This window comes from Falco rusticolus, chromosome 4, assembly GCF_015220075.1.
Source record: "Falco rusticolus isolate bFalRus1 chromosome 4, bFalRus1.pri, whole genome shotgun sequence".
Classification (NCBI taxonomy): Eukaryota; Metazoa; Chordata; class Aves; order Falconiformes; family Falconidae; genus Falco; species Falco rusticolus.
The window spans coordinates 53,738,660-53,751,527 of NC_051190.1; the positions used below are offsets into that span (position 1 = coordinate 53,738,660).

A 12,868-nucleotide genomic window follows, 5' to 3' on the forward strand; every position below is an offset into this window, starting at 1 on the left:
ATATATTTAAAATATAATTAATATTTTATTTATAAAGGATTATCCTTTCCAACTGATGTGGTGCTCATGGGTGCAAATGCGTCCAGCTGGGGCTGATATCCCAGCCTGTAGAGCCTGTGGCCTGTGCTTACCGCTCCAGGTGCCAGTGCTGAGACCCTCACTGGCTCCAGTTGCTGGCATCTGGAGTGGGAAGCACAGGTCACAGGCTCCATGTGCTGGGATATCTGGTCGCTGGCATTGCAAACACACGGACCACTCTCGACCAAGATCTGGCACTGAGCTCACCCACTCCTGCCCTCCCACCCGCTGACAGCACTGGTCTCTCCTGTCCCTCCATCTGGTTCTGCAAGCTTTGGATCACATTTCCCCAGTGTCAGCCCTGCACTGGAAAAGCAGACAAATTCAGCGTTTTGGACATCGTGCAATCTGAAATGATAACTGTCTGGTAAAGGCTGGGGGATGGTTGCAGATGTCCAAACTACGGGCTAGTAAGGTCCAGCAGAGCTACCCAGCTTTGGCTGAGTTAAGTCTATGAACCAGCATCATATGAGCATTTCCAGGGAGCAATCTTTTCTGTTTTCTTTATAACCTTTCTTCATTCTTCTATGTATTTTTTCAGAGATACACAGATGAAATTTTAACTAATGAAGACCCTTCACAGCCACTTATCCCACCACTGCAGCACTACCTGGAAAAACCCATAAACAGGATCCAGCAGTATCAGACTATAATCAAGGTGAAGAGTTTCTTTTATACGCTTATATCAGATATGTTTATGTTCTTTGTGTAGCTTGTGCAGGAAAATACTTTATTTCATATTTCTTGGCTTCCTTCTGATGCAACATACAATTGAAAGCTGCTTGAGTAGGACAGTCAGTAATCACCACCAGTGAGGGTGCTCTCGAAATACTTTTCTAAATGTAAATCCAGGTAGATGTTCAGTCTCCAACCCCATAAAGTTCAGCCAGCTTTATCTGAGGGGTCTTTAGATATGTGCATATGCGTATATAAAAAAGTATGCTTATATGCGCATATATATATATATGGATACATGTATGTATGTATGCATGACAAGTATGAATTTGCTTCACACTCAGCAGCCATTATTTGTAAAAATAAGCAGTTTCCAGTGTGTAAGATACTGACTTACCACTTTCTCTCCTTGTGTTTCATACTGATGTTTAGTAAGATGAAATTTATGTTTTCTGAAAAGCTTTGTCCCATTCTACAATCCTGAAATGTTTCATCTTTCGAGTCTTCATCTGTCCTCCTATCCCAGGTTCTAGCCCAGACCACAAATGTTTCAGAGAGGCATTTTAAATAGTATTTTTCATGAGAAATAGCACTAGGATACCCAGGAAGATGGGTATATTTCATGCTGAAATATTTCTGTATTCTAGTGTTACGTAAGTGAGCAGTTTGAATAGTTTGAAGAACATTAACTTTCTAATTTTAAACACATGCCTGCACACAAACAACAAAATTTTGAAGGTTCTCTTGGAACAGAGAGCAACCACAGGGACTTTCCATGCCTTCATTGCTAGAAGGAACAGGAACAAATATGAGCGGAACAGGATAACTGCCATTTTGTGTTTTTTCCAACCTCTCTCTTTATTAATCTGGTACTGACTTGTAGTTTAGCACTACCATGTGAACTGCTCGGCTTGTGGCATCGTCAGGGCAAGCGTGAGAGAAATGCATTGGATACATTTAGGATTGCTTTGGGTTTTTTTGGTGTTGAATCACAGAATTATATCTGGTATTTCCTTAAGCTTTATCTTTGTTTAATATCAGTTGATGTAAGGAAAAGCCAGACTCATTGACATTAAGGCTGCAGAATGGGTAGGAAAGAAGTGACTTTAGTAGCTAAGCAGCATATGGTAAAAGAACGGCATAAAGTTGCTCAGACTAAAGAGCTGGAACAGGTACCGAGAAACTCTGACTATCAAGGAAATGTTGAGGGTCTTTTTCTGACTGCCCAGTAACATTTTCTTCATTGCTCTACAGGAATTAATCCGAAACAAAGCAAGAAATAGCCAAAACTGCACGTTGCTGGAGCAGGCTTATGCCATTGTGTCTGCACTCACCCGAAGAGCAGAAAACAACCTCCATGTCTCACTCATTGAGAATTATCCTGGGACCTTGGAAAGCCTTGGTGAACCCATCCGACAGGTAACTGGAATTTCTCAGTCAGGGTTAGGGCTATGCCTGCCTTCAATAGTTTCTAAGTAGCCTTAGGTCCTACAAGAAGCTCCTTTAGAAATCATATCTGAGAGTGAGTATTTGCTTATTGCCTTTCGTACTGTTCAGAGAGGTGGATGTCCTGGCTTGATTAAGGTTTGAAGCACTAGATCATAGATGCTTATAGAGCAATTCATACATAATATAGTCATTTGCCTTTCCAAGCCACTCATCAAACAGAAACAGATTTGTTCTGGGCCCCCACATTTTAAGCATTTTATATTTTTCTCCTCCTCTCTCACTATTGGCAAGCTCCTGAAATTACTGGCATCAGTGGGTTTTTCCTGCTGATTCATCAGGTGTTAGAAGCTCACTGAGCCTTTTCATCTACATGTTTTCAAATTTACACTGTTCTTTCAAAGAGCTTAATGGGCTGGGCAACTTAATACAAGGGAGCGCAGCATACATACATTGGATGTACTCCATGTGAAAACATTGTGTCAGCCTATGGAAGTTTCTCCCACAGCTGTTCATAGATCTTCGGAAGACCTGTGTGCTCCTCCAGGTGTCTCTCATGAAATAGATGTGTGGTTTAGGGGCACAGAGGAAAGATGACGCAGCTATTAGGACACCAGTCTAAGACTTTCAACACCCTTACTCAAATTCCTGCTTCTTTGTAGACTTACTGTGTCATGCTGGGCAAGACATTTACTCTGCCTGTTTGTATCCTATTGGGAATCGCAGTGTATGGCTGAGCAAAGTTGTAAGGCTAAATAACAGTAGCACTTGGATGGGCTTGCGTCTATCCACATCTAGACATCTGATCACACCCCAAGAGTGCTTACTTCTCCCTGATGATGCCAGGGGGGAGCCCACATCACGAACTGAGCTGTGTGTGTCTGGATGCATGTGAAATGAATGTCCTGCTCTGGTGAAGGAGACCAAGTAAACATATAAAGTGTCCGCCTAACACACAAAATACGGTTTTCCATTAGCATTGCCATTTCCAAGAGTGTGCCTGCCTGACAAGAGCTCTGTGTTTCTCTGGCAACAAGTAATACTATTTAAAGGAGAATGCAATGACAACTGCTGTGTGCACCACTGTTGGTGCTGTCAGTCTAATGCATTGCTTTCAGCATTAGAAACAATCTTCTGTGCTGTAATAAAACAGATACATAAGGTGACGATGTGACGGTAAACATTGATTATCTGTTCGCTGAAAAATGATGGTGAGACATCATTGTGCTAATGATTCCAGATTTATCACTATGCGCTCTTCCTTCTTTTTCCTATCAGGGCCACTTCATTGTGTGGGAAGGAGCTCCAGGAGCTAGGATGGCTTGGAAAGGACACAAAAGACATGTCTTCCTCTTCAAAAACTATATTGTGATCTGCAAACCAAAGCGAGACACAAAGACAGACACCTACAGTTACATCTTCAAGAACATCATGAAGGTCTGATCATTATGTCCTCACCTAGAGCATTTCTTTGTCATTTAGAACTTAACATTTATATCCAGCTTGGACATTTCACTAATCCTTTTGAGCAGTTCCTTTGTTTCTAAAAGTCTTTGAAGCACAAGTAGAATCTACGTCTATCCCAACATCTCTCTGTTAAACCTGTCAGAAACATGTCAGAAACTATCAGGAGCATGGGTGGGTTTTTACTGGGAAGCAATGGGATGACATGTACAAGTGTTCAGTCATCTCTTACCTCATCGAGTTAACTGCATAAGCACATGATATTGATGTGAATTTTTCTGTCTATAGTGTTTGCTAGCATTTGTAGATTTTTGGTTTTGGCAGTTGTAGTAAATTTAGTTGTATATTCCCAGTGGTTCTCTCTGCTGGTTATGTCCTTTTCTGACACCAATTCCTGTTTAAAAATGAAAAATTCAGAGGATTTGATCAGCTCATCTTCAGACATTCAAGGCTCAGGTTAAAATTGCAAGAAATTGCAGAAGGAGTTCTCACAAGGCAGTAGATGCTCAACTCCAGTAAAAATCAACCAACCAAACAAAAAAGTTTGTGAACAAGCCCATTTGAGGCTTTCTGAAAAACCTTATCTCTTTCTTTACCAATATTCATAGGTGGATTTTATTTTCCAAGAAAAAAAATGGTGCTTTGTCCAGAGAGTGGCTGTTCTATAATTTCTTTTCATGTAGTCCTTAGTTGTGCTACTCCTGGGCCCAACAGCGCTGCAGTTGTGCATGGCAGTGTGTCCCACCTTGGGATACCCTTTAATGCTGGATAGTATTTCCCTGAAATGTGATAATTACTCCCAGGAAAATTTATATCTGGTAACCAGAAAGTCAGGTGTACTGGAGAAAGGTTTGCAAAGTGATCCTGATTGCTGTTCAGCCAAAGCCATGTTGCATTGCTCATGCAATATGAAAACTCTTTAAAAGTGATGTAAATTATCCCTTTGCTGTTGGAGCATCTAATATTGCTGTAATGGGAATGGCACAACTTAGATCCGCTAAAGAGAGTACATGCTGGCAGCAGACTTGCTGGTCGATATTTTTTTCCATTTTGAACCTTGATTGAAGATGGTTCTGGTTCACACAAGCTAAGTTCAGATCTGAACTGTCCTAAACTCTGGGATTCAGCTGTGGGAAAGGTCCTGGCTGAAATTCAGCCCTAAGAACACTGACTGTGTGTTGACTCTCTGGTCCTTCTGTCGCGCAGCTGAACAACATAGATGTGAACGACCTTGTGGAAGGGGATGACCGGGCATTTGAGATCTGGCATGAACGGGAAGACTTGGTCCGCAAGTACCTCCTTCAGGCACGTACAGTGAATATCAAGAACTCCTGGGTGAAGGAGATCTGTGGCATACAGCAGCGGATCAGCGAGCCGGTCTGGAGTGAGTATGGCCCGAGATAGCCCAAACCTCCTGTATTTTTTTTGCGTGGTCTCCCTGATTCAGGAACGAGATTAGCAAAAGAGGGAGAGAAACCATTTAGGGTTATCTGCCACCTCTTAAACTGAGCTAGGGTTGGAGGTTTTCCTTTAATCACATCGCAGAGTGTTGTAAATAACAACTCACATGACTTGACAGCAAGCAGTGAGCTTTAACTGGAGTGGTTATAGCAGCGTTAGGTCCTCCACCTGAGCTAGGGAGGGCATCTTTAGCACAGTGGGACAGTGGTGTTTGACTCTCTCCATTTACCATCAAGGGAAACAAGACTGTATAGCACTGAAGCGATTAAGTTTACATGACAGAGGTCCCACAGGACCTGTATAGGTTTTTAGGCAATAGCAGGCCAGGCGAGTGACTTTCCAATTACTCTTCAAAGTCCATAATCCCAGCGTGGAAAATCCAGGCTGATGAGCTGAGAAGAGCTGGCTATCCCTGGCTATTTCCACTGATGTGGATTCGATGGAGGATCAGACAGTGGTTGCTCAGTTGCCTGTCATCATATTCATACATTTTTTTGTCAATAATCAGAGGATGTTGTTTTCCAGCAAAATAGCCCAGAAAATGTGCATCACTGGAGAAGAGAAACACATTATTGAAACTTCTAAAACACAAATTGCAGAGCTGGCACTGGAGAGGCATCTGATCTGGCAGGGATTGTGGAAGGGTAGATGACCACAGAATCTGGTGACAGGGGCCCTGGCCTGCTGCATGAAAAGGATCAGACTCCAGCGGGTAGTTTTCTCAGGACCTGACCCAGAGTCCTACTCATACCAGTCTCAACCCCCCTGTGACTTTGTTGGGTACCGAATCCTCCATTCAACTGCTGGCTTATGTTGCTGAATCCGGCCACATGTGTTTCCTTTGGATTTTTATCTCGTCATTCAGGCTGCTTCATCCTCACTGTCATTTGAGATTCCACTGGTTTTTCTATCCACAAATTTATCAGCAGGGATATCAGGTCTTTATTGTCCAGGTATAAGCTACAAATGGTGTCCTTTACAGTGTCTTTTTGGTGTCTTAAAATGCCAGAACAGAATTTGTTTTAGTGTATATACACTGAAAACAAGTCTGGATATTTAATTTTTTTTTTATTTTAGTGAAGTGTTCTAATGAGGAAGACTATCAGAATAATTTTGCGTAGTTTCATATGGTAGTAGTAAATTAAAATAAAAGTCTCTTAACAAAGCACAGAAATCATTGTACGGAGACTAACAGAATACTAGTTTGGATATCAAGGGTGCATTTTAATTGGGGAAATATCTTAACTGTGGTAGCTGTGTGGTGTATGAATAATGGATGGGCTTATTAAAATTATGACATAAAATACTTCCAGATAAGCAACAAACCCCTTTTTTTCTATGGCCCATCTTTATAGCCAACAACAGGTATTTGACAGACTGAATTTAGTCTCGGATAAGCAAGGACAGCATGCCACCTGGAAAGTCATTAGCTGCTAAAATTCCCTGTTCAGCTTTCCATTCTGAACCTCACAGATCTTCAAAAATGATACCTATCCTTACCTTACTTTGCAGCCGCCACCCTATGGACAGAGCTCCCCTCCTCCAGACTAACATGCTCATTCTGGTGTTTCAGTACCTCCAGACTTTGAGGAAGAGCTGGCAGACTGTACAGCTGAGCTGGGAGAGACGGTCAAGCTGGCTTGCAAAGTTACAGGAGCTCCCAAGCCATCTGTCAGCTGGTACAAAGGTATGAGCAGCAAGTCACGAAATGCACCGTCCACAGTTGTTCTTCAACTGTATTGCTTTGTGCTAATCGGGTAGCAGGGAATCTAAAAGCTGACCACCTAGAGATACCCAAGTCTAGTCTTAAAGTTAGTTACTAAGCAACCCAAGTAACTTAGATCTTCCTATGAGCTAATATACCCTGCTTTTTCAGGTTAGCCTGCATAGAGCCACAACCTGTGGCAGTTAGACAGCTTCTAGTAAATGAACAACTTATTTGAACTAGCTCAGATGTTTCCATGTCACAGCCCAGGCAGCTGTGTGGGCATAGTCTTTTCCCTGGCATTACTTGGCATTACTGTATTGCAGAGGAAACAGCTTTGCTCTAAGTTGATGCCTTGTAAAGATCTGTTCTGCATGTTTACAGTCACTTTGGAGGTGTTCCTTTGGCTAGCAAATCAGAGCTATAACTGCACAGCACATATTCTGGGAGAATTTCACTTTTAAATGAGGATTGGTGATGTATAAGGTCCCTCAACAGTGCTTTGCCCAGAAGATACTTTGTAGAGAGCTGGATGAAGATGAAAAGTTCATTCCTCAACTGCCAACATCAACTGCAATAAAGCAAATGCAGCTCTTGGTCCTCTCAAGCTGAAAAGCTGGACGAAATTCCCAGGGAGAAAATATAATTGCTACTAAGCTATTTTAAAAAAATAATAATTCCCTTTATCTTTAAGATGGAAAGCCTGTGGAGGTGGATCCCCATCACATTATAATAGAAGATCCCGATGGTTCCTGCACATTGATCTTGGACAACCTAACAGGTGTTGACTCAGGACAGTACATGTGCTTTGCTTCCAGTCCTGCTGGAAACGCCAGTACCTTGGGAAAGATCCTTGTTCAAGGTAAAGTTCTGCACAGATGCATTGTTTTAAAGGGGTCTGCTGTGTAATACCTTCCACGTAAATACTAAGACAATCCAGAAGGTCTGTATAACATCTACCGGATAATACTAAAAAAAATAATTTTGATGTACAGGTGCAGTCAATTGCTCTTGGGTCAAAAAATTTGGTCTTTAGTGCCTTGTGTGCGGACAGCGTGAGAATTATCTGGTCAGGGACACATCCTGCATATCTGGTCTTATTTTCTGTTACTAGTTACATTTATCCTGTGTGCAGACATCATGAGAATTATCTGGCCAGGGACACATCCTTCATATCTGGTCATATTTTCTGCTACTGGTTACGTTTATCTTTGCTTTGCAGTGCCACCACGGTTTGTGAACAAGGTTAGAAATGCTTATTTTGTCGAGGGTGAAGATGCTCAGTTTACCTGTACTATTGAAGGAGCACCTAGGCCTCAAATCAGGTCAGTTCTTCAAGTTACACTGGAACAAATCCTCTTTTTCCCATTTTGCATGGACAGAAGTCTCCTGTCTTTACTTTCAATGTTATGACTCCTTCTTCTCTCTGTCTTCCACCTTAACGCCATCCCAATGCTTGCTTTTCCTCATCCCAATGTTCCTGGGATTCTCCTGTTTGTTCTGGCTAGAATCTGAAAAGAACTACCTACAGATAACCCCTGACAGGACTGTATCAGACCTAGTGCCCTGACAACAATTTTATCATTTCTTTATCCTCCCTGCCTTATACCTGAATAGATTTTATCAGCGACCAGTCTGGGCTATTCAGACAAACACCTCAGCATACATTCTCATGATTTGAAGCCCTTTTCCCTGCATTGACTGGTGAGATTTCCTGAGAAGAATCTCATAAACCTGAGCAGTTTAGTATCCATGTGTGCTCTACCCCCCTGTAGACCTATCTTGAGCTGTTTGCCTGCTGGTCTGATAGATGGATCAGTGAGCTGAGGACTTCATTATTTTTTTCCTGGCTTATGCTCAGTGTTTTCCACATGCAGGTGGTACAAAGATGGTGTAATGTTGAAGGACACAACTAAATACCAGACTTTCAGTGAACCACGGAGTGGCATGGTAGTCCTGGTGGTCAAGAACCCTTCCAATGAAGATATGGGACACTATGAATGTGAGGTAAGTTTGGAGAGATTTAAAGATCTGCTGTCTGACTTGACACAGGAGAATTAATTTTACTAGGAGAGATCCATGCATGAGATTAGTGACTGAGTAATTGCTACCACGTGCCGTATAAAAAATGTTTATAAAAAAAGTCAGGCTCTTCTGAAGTAGAACTGGATTGTGAACATCCAAAAGCTTCAGAATATTATGATCTGAGAGTTTAGGGGTTTAAATAATAATTGAGTGAGCTTTCTCTGTGGATTTGATTTAGATCCAGATCTCTAGAGGTACCTCTTACAAAGTTCAGGGCCGTTCTGACATAACATGTTGTTTCTGGAATGTCTTTAAATTAGGACAGATTCATTCTGCTACACAGAAACCATTCAAAGCCAAAAGAAAGAAATTAAGTGTAAATAGAAGTAAAAACCACTGACATTTCTGTTTGTTTAGCAAGCATAGGTGGAAGTACCTGATAAGTTAAAATAAAAGTACTGTAAAATATTTTCTAAAAATGAGTCATATTTTATGTATTCATTGTAATAAAATAGTAATAAGCTCTCAGGGCTCAACTAAAAACAGTTGACTTTGGTTCAGGAAATTAGGATGAGTCAGCAGACCCATGGTAAACAACTCGGCTCACAGCAACTTCACAGTTATTTCACAGAAGTGTTTAGGAAGTTTGAAATAATTTAGAGACTTATACTAGAGTTTTAGCAACATCAGATTACCTTGCATTACCATTAGCTAAGATCCCAAGGTCCGGTATTCCCTTGGCTGATTAAGACTCAGTAGGTTAACTGATGCTAACCAAAGAAACCCCCTCCAGTGACCACCTGAACAGCCCACAGCAGGAATGTGCGCCTGTTGGTAGAGAAAGAGCTACCCCAGGACAAGCCACAGGCTGCAGAGCAAACTGCAGCTAACTGTAAATTAACTGATGTGCTGTAACTTGTCTGTACAAGTAATTTATGGTAAAGTGTTATTGTGAACTCCACCGAGCAGCAATGTGTTCAAACCCTAGCTTAGGTTTGGGGTTACATCTTCATTTCTGTTGTCATGTAATTGCAATGAATTTGTAATGTAGTATAGGAAGGTTTTATTATAAAAAAACACCCTGCATTTCATTTGGTACTGCATGATTCTCTTTAGCTGGTGAACAGATTAGGGTCTGCAAAAAGTGGAGCAGAACTTTACCATCACAGTGCTGCAGCCCTGACCCAGGAGAGGAGAGGAGACCAAGCCATTACCATAGAAGGTATGATCCTTGACCAGCTCCGTAAGTATGTCAGTGAATTGCTCTAAAACCACCTCATTGAGGATCGAATATATTTGCCATCTTATCCATGTCGATTGTTGGTGTACTTGTATCTGTATGTCTATCAAGATGTGCATGGGTATACTGCATCTCAGCTCTATACCCATCACCATCTGTTGATTGCCAAATCTGACAAATCAACTTCATCATATAATGCTCGTAAAGGCATTATATGGAAAAGGAGGAGCAAATGAAGGGTACATCTCACCACCACTAGTGCAAGAAAAATGTTTCTGTCCCTGTTCGAATACATGCAAATGTGTGTCAGCCTGGCAGAATGTGAGTAACGTATGGCTGAGAAAAAACAGGGCCAGTCGGTAAAGCTGCAGGCATGTCATGCTCATTGCTGAAATACCACTGAAGACCATCTGGAATGACAGAGAAAGCAGCAGTGACAGCAGCATAGCCTGGGTAGTATTAGTTGATCCATTATCTAGGACTGTTCAGGGAGTACACACCATATAGCCATAGCTTCCTTTTTCTGCGTGTTTCACCTGAATTGGCAGGGTGATAGGAACTGATTTGACGCCCATCCAACAACACATCTCTTTCTTAACACCTTTAGGATGTCACTGCCTACAGTTACCTTCTTATCAAAGGGATTTCCGCAGGCAGTGTGTTTGACGTGCTTGCTATAAACCCATCACAACCAAGTATAAATCAGCGACTACATCTGCGTAAGGAACATCTCCTGGCATAGGGAACCCATTCTTCGTACATCTTAGAAGTGTCCTGGGCTGGCTGAGCATGGCCAGCCAGTGCTGTCTCTCTCAAACAGTTCCCAGCAGTGGTTCAGGAGATAATACAGCCGAGGGACCATCTATAATAGATAACGTAGTTATCTATTTATCTAGTTAATAGGGTAAGAAAGAGGACCAGGACTGGCACAGGCCATTCTATTCCAGCAGACCTTCGTGTCAGAGAGCTGTCCCAGATGTGGTTAGTGGAGACGCAGCCAAGAAAAGCCAGGGGTTTGCCAACAGCTGTAGAGCCTTCTTTCCTCATCGGTGTTTTCACATTGTCTTGCAGTAATAACAGGGGTTTAAGGGTGCTTTTGACGGGATAATTATTATTATTATCAACATTCACTAAGAGCCATCAAATACAAAGGCATCCTGACTTGAGAAGCTGCTGGGCAGGAAATGACTGGAGTGTGGAAAAATATTCAGGGACAATGGTACTCCACATATGTATTTTTTCCCCCCATCATTTTCTATAGGTCTGTGCTGTTGGCTCTGTCTGAGACGGGGTCCTGGATGGCTGGACCCTTTAGCCAGCCCCCTGTAGATACTAATATATTATGACATTAAGAGGATTCAGACACAATGGGCTACTAAGATTAATATTGTGATCTATGTACTTGCTTGTCTTCCCTTTATGCTTGCTTTCCTTTTAGTCCTTTCCCAAAGAACCATCAAATCATTTGCAAGCATTACAGGGAGAATGGTGTTAGTAAGGCAACATCAGAATTGTTTCAGCACAATAAACCTTGCAGTACTGGAAGCTTTGCCCTTCCTGTACCCTAAAGAGAGAGAAAAAGAGTTGTACGCAGGGTGGAGAGGGACACAAACAAATCACGGTTAGAGTGGCATATCTTGATAAAGTTCCCTTGTACCAAGGCAGATGATGTTATAAAAACAAGGGTTGTAAAACAGTGTTAAGGGCGTTGTTCAGCTCTTGGGGTTGTAAATGTCTATGTTCAGCCTTGCATTACTCATCTGCTTTTATTCCTGCAGTCAAACCCAAAAAATTTTGTGAGCTTGGTTGAAGAAATATAATTGGGGTTTGCCTGGAAGCTTCAGAAACGTTATGAAATAGGTTTTGGTCTGTGATGTGCAATTGCTTGAACTTGGTAATAGGGATGGAAATTGATTCCCAAGTCACCTCTGAGGAGAAGCAGAGGGAGAGCTGCTTCAGGCCAAGGGAGCAAAGAGCAGGCTTATCCATGGAGCAAGAGGATTGTTCTGAGCAGAATCGCATCAGGGATGCACTTGGCATAATGCACTGGGCCGAGGAGGGAATTTGTTGCTTTCTTGAGAATCAATAACCAGCCTTGGTCTGCCTATGGAAAAATCAGGTTCATCCGGCAAGGAACTGGAGGACGGATGGCTCTCATGAAGGCTTTCTTTTTCCGTCCTTACCATCCTTTCTATTTGTGAAAATGGGATTATTTGTTACTTCACCAAGAGGACAACGTCACTGTTGTGTGGTACTATTACAACAGAAAAGAGATGCTGTGTCTGTTTCCTAGCTTACCTGCGCAGTGGGCCTCTTTTACCCGATTTATCGTTGGTTCTGCAAAACAACAATTGTCAGAGCCTCCTGAGGCACCCAAGGGCCTTTAGCTGCAGCTGTTCCGGTTGTTATCCTCCTGCCTTTCTGTACTGTTCATTATACTGAACCAAACCTACTGTCACCATTTGGGATACCGTTAGTACAGTGGTTTAGGAGCCCTGACCGGCAGTCAGCGGTGGCCCACAGTCTGACACCGTGGGTCTCCAAACAAACTTCTTGTCGTTAGGTTTAAATTCACACTGTGGGAATCTGCAGATCCATTGGAAGGGACAGATCCAAAAAGGATGGAAACCACTGGACTAAGGGGTCCCCTTGCAAGCAGCCGCAGCTTGGGCTGCCAGCCTGAATCGCTGAGATCTGCCTTCAGCTACACCTGGTTGCTGCGCTGAAGTCAATGGAGGGTTGCTTTCAAAATCCTTTTTCTGTGGATATGGGAA

The 12,868-nt window shown here is 42.4% G+C and overlaps 1 protein-coding gene across 1 annotated transcript in view; it reads left to right on the top strand.

Moving 5' to 3' along the window:
* The window catches only part of OBSCN (obscurin, cytoskeletal calmodulin and titin-interacting RhoGEF), a 185,675-nt gene that overhangs the window by 130,736 nt on the left and 42,071 nt on the right, over nucleotides 1-12,868 (top strand). The window contains exons 83-91 of the mRNA XM_037382736.1: nucleotides 620-736; nucleotides 2,008-2,172; nucleotides 3,478-3,636; nucleotides 4,870-5,047; nucleotides 6,698-6,811; nucleotides 7,524-7,691; nucleotides 8,052-8,154; nucleotides 8,707-8,836; nucleotides 9,971-10,076. Coding sequence (XP_037238633.1) covers nucleotides 620-736; nucleotides 2,008-2,172; nucleotides 3,478-3,636; nucleotides 4,870-5,047; nucleotides 6,698-6,811; nucleotides 7,524-7,691; nucleotides 8,052-8,154; nucleotides 8,707-8,836; nucleotides 9,971-10,076 — 1,240 coding nt within the window. The remainder of the gene's footprint in view (nucleotides 1-619; nucleotides 737-2,007; nucleotides 2,173-3,477; nucleotides 3,637-4,869; nucleotides 5,048-6,697; nucleotides 6,812-7,523; nucleotides 7,692-8,051; nucleotides 8,155-8,706; nucleotides 8,837-9,970; nucleotides 10,077-12,868) is intronic.